General features: G+C 48.4%; 1 protein-coding gene across 2 annotated transcripts in view; it reads right to left on the reverse strand.

Annotated features, from left to right (window-relative positions):
• Nucleotides 1–949: 949 nt before the first annotated feature.
• The window catches only part of ccdc103 (coiled-coil domain containing 103), a 15,294-nt gene continuing 8,945 nt past the window's right edge, over nt 950–7,298 (reverse strand). For both annotated transcript variants that reach the window (XM_039826195.1, XM_039826196.1), the window contains exons 2-3: nt 6,243–6,394; nt 950–1,280 (exon numbers count right to left, since the gene is read on the reverse strand). In XM_039826195.1, the coding sequence (XP_039682129.1) occupies nt 1,178–1,280; nt 6,243–6,394 (255 nt within the window). In that variant the 3' untranslated portion in view covers nt 950–1,177. The remainder of the gene's footprint in view (nt 1,281–6,242; nt 6,395–7,298) is intronic.

Raw genomic sequence — 7,298 nt, forward strand, 5'->3', positions numbered from 1 at the left:
TCACCACTCTGGTTTGGTTGAAATAAACCCTTAATTCACCCATTTACATGTGGAGATATGCTGGCTCTATACACGCTAAAAGTCCTGATTATTTACATGGAGTCTGGTGGAGATATGCTGGCTCTATACACGCTAAAAGTCCTGATTATTTACATGGAGTCTGGTGGAGATATGCTAGCTCTATACACGCTAAAAGTCCTGATTATTTACATGGAGTCTGGTGGAGATATGCTGGCTCTATACACGCTAAAAGTCCTGATTATTTACATGGAGTCTGGTGGAGATATGCTGGCTCTATACACGCTAAAAGTCCTGATTATTTACATGGAGTCTGGTGGGTTTGGTGATGGGGATTTCGGGGCTGTTTCATGTTAAACTAAAAGGATTTCAGTTCAGAGTGAGACCTCCTCCCTGTTTCCTCCTCTCTGTGTGAGCGTGCTCAGTTCAAACCACATCCTGTTTCACACCAGATAATAAACTTATATTAAAAGCTGCAGTCAGTTAGAGATATTAATAACTTTGATCTGCAACTCCTTCCTTCCTTCCCTTTTTTCATCCTTTATTTATTCTTCCTTTACTTTCCTTCTATCCTGCCTTTCCTCCCCTCTTCTTTCCAGCCTTGCCAGCTTTCTTTCATCCTTCTTTCTTTCTTCCATATGATAATAATCAGTAGTTGCTTGCAGCCCTAAACACAAGACTAACTAAGTGAACTACTGGCTGGCAGCGTACACCAGAGTCCATTCAATAAAGACAGGATTTAAGAGTCAACACATCTACAGTAAAGTAGTATCTGTGTGTCTGCAGCGCCCTCTGCTGCTCTCACTGAGACGCCACAAACACTCATCTATCAGTCCAAGAAAGAAGGGAGGACGTAGGGAAGAAAAGCACAGGTTCCAGTTTAAAACTCTGACACAGGTTTACAGTCAAAGCTAGGAAAATACCACAGAAATCAAATGCAAAAGGGTTTAATGTACAGATATGTAAATATAATATATACTGCATCCAAATGTTCAGGAAACTTACAGAAACACACTGAACATATCAGGAGATTCTCAGGTTTACATCCCAGCACAACAGTTTTCACTGATGTTATTGTTAATGGAATTCATAGACATCACTTGTTGCCCGGGGCGACCAGGTTGGACATCACTTGTTGCCCAGGGCGACAGGTCAGACATCACTTGTTGCCTGGGGCGACCGGGTTCCAGGGCTGTTTCCGTGGAGCTCCTTCTTTATCTTTCTTCTCCAGAGGCTTCAGGTGGCACGACAACACCAGGTCTCTACACACACCCACACACACACACACACACACACACACACAGACAGACACACACACACACACACACACACACACACAGACACACACATAGAGAAAAAGATTTATTGCCAGGTAAGTAGCACATACTAAACTGGCTGTAGGACTCTCTGTGGTACCTGAACTGGCTGTAGGACTCTCTGTGGTACCTGAACTGGCTGTAGGACTCTCTGTGGTACCTGAACTGGCAGTAGGCTAGGACTCTCTGTGGTACCTGAACTGGCTGTAGGACTCTCTGTAGTACCTGAACTGGCTGTAGGACTCTCTGTGGTACCTGAACTGGCTGTAGGACTCTCTGTAGTACCTGAACTGGTTGTAGGACTCTCTGTGGTACCTGAACTGGCTGTAGGACTCTCTGTAGTACCTGAACTGGCTGTAGGACTCTCTGTGGTACCTGAACTGGTTGTAGGACTCTCTGTGGTACCTGAACTGGCTGTAGGACTCTCTGTAGTACCTGAACTGGCTGTAGGACTCTCTGTAGTACCTGAACTGGCTGTAGGACTCTCTGTGGTACCTGAATTGGTTGTAGGACTCTCTGTAGTACCTGAACTGGCTGTAAGACTCTCTGTGGTACCTGAACTGGCTGTAGGACTCTCTGTGGTACCTGAACTGGCTGTAAGACTCTCTGTGGTACCTGAACTGGCTGTAAGACTCTCTGTGGTACCTGAACTGGCTGTAGGACTCTCTGTGGTACCTGAACTGGCTGTAGGACTCTCTGTGGTACCTGAACTGGCTGTAGGACTCTGTGTAGTACCTGAACTGGCTGTAGTACTCTCTGTGGTACCTGAACTGGTTGTAGGAATCTCTGTAGTACCTGAACTGGCTGTAAGACTCTCTGTGGTACCTGAACTGGCTGTAGGACTCTCTGTGGTACCTGAACTGGCTGTAGGACTCTCTGTGGTACCTGAACTGGCAGTAGGCTAGGACTCTCTGTGGTACCTGAACTGGCTGTAGGACTCTCTGTAGTACCTGAACTGGCTGTAGGACTCTCTGTGGTACCTGAACTGGCTGTAGGACTCTCTGTAGTACCTGAACTGGTTGTAGGACTCTCTGTGGTACCTGAACTGGCAGTAGGACTCTCTGTGGTACCTGAACTGGCTGTAGGACTCTCTGTGGTACCTGAACTGGCTGTAGGACTCTGTGAAGTACCTGAACTGGCTGTAGTACTCTCTGTGGTACCTGAACTGGTTGTAGGACTCTCTGTAGTACCTGAACTGGCTGTAAGACTCTCTGTGGTACCTGAACTGGCTGTAGGACTCTCTGTGGTACCTGAACTGGCTGTAGGACTCTCTGTGGTACCTGAACTGGTTGCAGGACTCTCTGTGGTACCCGAACTGGCTGTAGGACTCTCTGTGGTACCTGAACTGGTTGTAGGACTCTCAGTGGTACCTGAACTGGTTGTAGGACTCTCTGTGGTACCTGAACTGGTTGTAGGACTCTCTGTGGTACCTGAACTGGCTGTAAGACTCTCTGTGGTACCTGAACTGGCTGTAGGACTCTCTGTGGTACCTGAACTGGCTGTAGGACTCTCTGTGGTACCTGAACTGGCTGTAGGACTCTCTGTGGTACCTGAACTGGCTGTAGGACTCTCTGTGGTACCTGAACTGGCTGTAGGACTCTCTGTGGTACCTGAACTGGCTGTAAGACTCTCTGTGGTACCTGAACTGGTTGTAGGACTCTCTGTGGTACCTGAACTGGCTGTAAAACTCTCTGTGGTACCTGAACTGGCTGTAGGACTCTCTGTAGTACCTGAACTGGCTGTAGGACTCTCTGTGGTACCTGAACTGGTTGTAGTACTCTCTGTGGTACCTGAACTGGTTGTAGGACTCTCTGTAGTACCTGAACTGGCTGTAAGACTCTCTGTGGTACCTGAACTGGCTGTAGGACTCTCTGTGGTACCTGAACTGGCTGTAGGACTCTCTGTGGTACCTGAACTGGTTGTAGGACTCTCTGTGGTACCTGAACTGGCTGTAGGACTCTCTGTGGTACCTGAACTGGTTGTAGGACTCTCAGTGGTACCTGAACTGGTTGTAGACTCTCTGTGGTACCTGAACTGGTTGTGGACTCTCTGTGGTACCTGAACTGGCTGTAAGACTCTCTGTGGTACCTGAACTGGCTGTAGGACTCTCTGTGGTACCTGAACTGGCTGTAGGACTCTCTGTGGTACCTGAACTGGGTCTGTGGTCTGAACTGCTGTGACCGTAACTGGGTAGGACTCTCTGTGGTACCTGAACTGGGTGGGACTCTCTGTGGTACCTGAACTGGCTGTAGGACTCTCTGTGGTAATGGTTGTACCTGTGGTACCTGAACTGGCGTAACCTCTGTGGTACCTGAACTGGCTGTAGGACTCTCTGTGGTATGAACTGGTTGTAGTTCTGGATAACTGGTGTAGACCTCTGTGGTACCTGAACTGGTTGTACTCCTGGTACGCCTGTAAGTTACTGAACTGGTTGTGGACCCTGTGGTACCTGAACTGTTGTAGGCCTCTGTTACTAACTGTGTACCTGACTGGTTGTGACTCTCTGTGGTACCTGAACTGGTTGTAAAACTCTTGTGAGAACTGGCTGTAGGACTCTCTGTAGTACCTGAACTGGTTGTAAAACTCTCTGTGGTACCTGAACTGGCTGTAAGACTCTCTGTGGTACCTGAACTGGCTGTAGGACTCTCTGTGGTACCTGAACTGGTTGTAGGACTCTCTGTGGTACCTGAACTGGCTGTAGGACTCTCTGTGGTACCTGAACTGGTTGTAGGACTCTCTGTGGTACCTGAACTGGTTGTAGGACTCTCTGTGGTACCTGAACTGGCTGTAGGACTCTCTGTGGTACCTGAACTGGTTGTAGGACTCTCTGTGGTACCTGAACTGGCTGTAGGACTCTCTGTGGTACCTGAACTGGTTGTAGAACTCTCTGTGGTACCTGAACTGGCTGTAGGACTCTCTGTGGTACCTGAACTGGTTGTAGGACTCTCTGTGGTACCTGAACTGGCTGTAAGACTCTCTGTGGTACCTGAACTGGTTGTAGGACTCTCTGTGGTACCTGAACTGGCTGTAAAACTCTCTGTGGTACCTGAACTGGCTGTAGGACTCTCTGTAGTACCTGAACTGGCTAATGGACTCTCTGTAGTACCTGAACTGGTTGTAGGACTCTCTGTGGTACCTGAACTGGCTGTAAGACTCTCTGTGGTACCTGAACTGGTTGTAGGACTCTCTGTGGTACCTGAACTGGTTGTAAAACCCTGTGGTACTGAACTGGCTGTAGGATCTCTGTAGTACCTGAACTGGTTGTAAAACTCTCTGTGGTACCTGAACTGGCTGTAAGACTCTCTGTGGTACTGAACTGGCTGTGGACTCTCTGTGGTACCTGAACTGGTTGTAGGATTCTGTGGTGAACTGGCTGTAGGACTCTCTGTGGTACCTGAACTGGTTGTAGGACTCTCTGTGGTACCTGAACTGGCTGTAGGACTCTCTGTGGTACCTGAACTGGTTGTAGGACTCTGTGTACAACTGGCTGTAGGACTTGTGGTACCTGAACTGGTTGTAGTCGTGACTGGCTGTGGACTCTGTGCTGACTGCTGTAGGATCTCTGTGGACCTGAACTGGCTGTAGACTCTCTGTGGTACCTGACTGTTGTAACTCTCTGTGTACTGAACTGGCTGTAAAACTCTCTGTGGTATGAACCTGTATGTTAGAACTGGTAAAGACTCTCTGTGGACCTGAACTGGCTGTAGGACTCTCTGTGGTACCTGAACTGGCTGTAGGACTCTCTGTGGTACCAACTTATTGTGGAACTGCTGTAACTGTGTAACTGGTTGTAGACCCTGTGGTACCCGAACTGGCTGTAAACTCTCTGTGGTACCTGAACTGGCTGGGACTCTCTGTGGTACCTGAACTGGTTGTAGACTCTCTGTGGTACCTGAACTGGCTGTAGGACTCTCTGTGGTACCTGAACTGGCTGTAGGACTCTCTGTGGTACCTGAACTGGTTGTGGACTCTCTGTGGTACCTGAACTGGCTGTAAGACTCTCTGTGGTACCTGAACTGGTTGTAGACTCTCTGTGGTACCTGAACTGGCTGTAAGACTCTCTGTGGTACCTGAACTGGTGTGGGACTCTCTGTGGTACCTGAACTGGGGTGGACTCTCTGTGGTACCTGAACTGGCTGTAAGACTCTCTGTGGTACCTGAACTGGTTGTAGGACTCTCTGTGGTACCTGAACTGGTTGTAAGACTCTCTGTGGTACCTGAACTGGCTGTAGGACTCTCTGGTACCTGAACTGGTTGTAAAACTCTGTGGTACCGAACTGGTGTAAGACTCTCTGTGGTACCTGAACGGCTGTAGACCTCTCGTGGTACCTGAACTGGTTGTAGGACCTCTGTGGTACCTGAACTGGTTGTAGGACTCTCTGTGGTAACCTGAACTGGCTGTAGACTCTCTGTGTACTGACTTGTGGTACCCTGTTGTGTCTTGTTCCCTGTGGTACGCTGTTGTACTCTGTGGTACCTGAACTGGCTGTAGGCTTGTTACTGCTGTTGTAACTCTGTGGTACTGACTGGCTGTAACTCTCTGTGGTACCTGAACTGGTTGTAGATCTCTGTGGTACCTGAACTGGCTGTAAACTCTCTGTGGTACCTGAACTTGTAGGACTCTGTTGGTACCTGAACTGGCTAATGGACTCTCTGTAGTACCTGAACTGGTTGTGGGACTCTCTGTGGTACCTGAACTGGCTGTAAGATCTCTGTGGTACCTTGAACTGGTTGTAGGACTCTCTGTGGTACCTGAACTGGTTGTAAGACTCTCTGTGGTACCTGAACTGGCTGTAGCTCTGGGTACCGTTGAGTGGTCCTTGTGGACCTTGTGCTGCCGCTGTACCTCTGTGGACCTGAGCAGGCGACTGCGACTCTCTGGGCTGAACATCAGACTCTCTGTGGTACCTGAACTGGTTGTAGGATGTCCCTCTCTGGCTGACGGCTCTCAGTTTGGCGGCGTTCTCTCTCTCGTGTCGCTGCTCTGACTCCACCGCCGCCCGCAGCTCGCTCTCCAGCGCCGAGAAGTCGATGACATCGCGCTCTGACCTCGCCATGACCTGATGATGTCACACGGGTCAGATAATTAGGACAGTTATTCACCGTTAGCAGCTAACCACACAGACGTTAAATAATAATCTGGTTTCATATTTCATGCTATTCAGAGACCACTTTTCAAACCTCCTGGTGACTAAATCCTGGAAAAAACAAGCACCTTCCCACATGATCCAGGTGGAACAATAACAAGTAGTAATAAAGGGAAGAAAAGAAGCTAACCATTCAGCTTACTGCCCTTTAAAAACTACATTTACCTACTAACAGTTACTTTTAAAAAAACTACAGTTACTCAGCGTTAGCTTCAGGCTAACCTCACACAGCTAAAATAATTATAACCTTTCTTTATGGAGCCTTTTCAAAAGTTACAAAGTGCAAAATAACACACAGCAGTCATCCAAACAAACAACAGTGTCCTGAGGCTGAACAGTGTCGCTAAGAAATGTTTTAAAGGTCCCATGGCATGAAAATTTCACTTTATGAGTTTTTTTAACATTAATATGAGTTCCCCCGGCCTCTCTATGGTCCCCCAGTGGCTAGAAATGGTGATAGGTGTAAACCGAGCCCTGGGTATCCTGCTCTGCCTTTGAGAAAATGAAAGCTCAGATGAGCCGTTTTGGAATCTGCTTGTTATGACGTCATAACAAGCAAGGTTACCTCCCCTTTCTCTGCTTTGCCCGCCCAGAGAATTTGGCCCACCCATGAGAGAGAGAGATCATGGCTTTCAAACGAGCAAAGTGGCAGTTGGTCAAGGCCACACCCCTACTCTCCATCCCCCCCCTCTCTCCTCCTCAATAGCTACAGACACAGAAATGGCACATCCTAAGGAAAGCTCATTGTGGGACTGGCTCTAGTGGCTGTAATTCTGCACCAAAGCTGAATTTCGGGAAAGAGACTTCAGATACAGTA

Source organism: Perca fluviatilis, chromosome 15, assembly GCF_010015445.1.
Source record: "Perca fluviatilis chromosome 15, GENO_Pfluv_1.0, whole genome shotgun sequence".
NCBI classification, from domain to species: domain Eukaryota; kingdom Metazoa; phylum Chordata; class Actinopteri; order Perciformes; family Percidae; genus Perca; species Perca fluviatilis.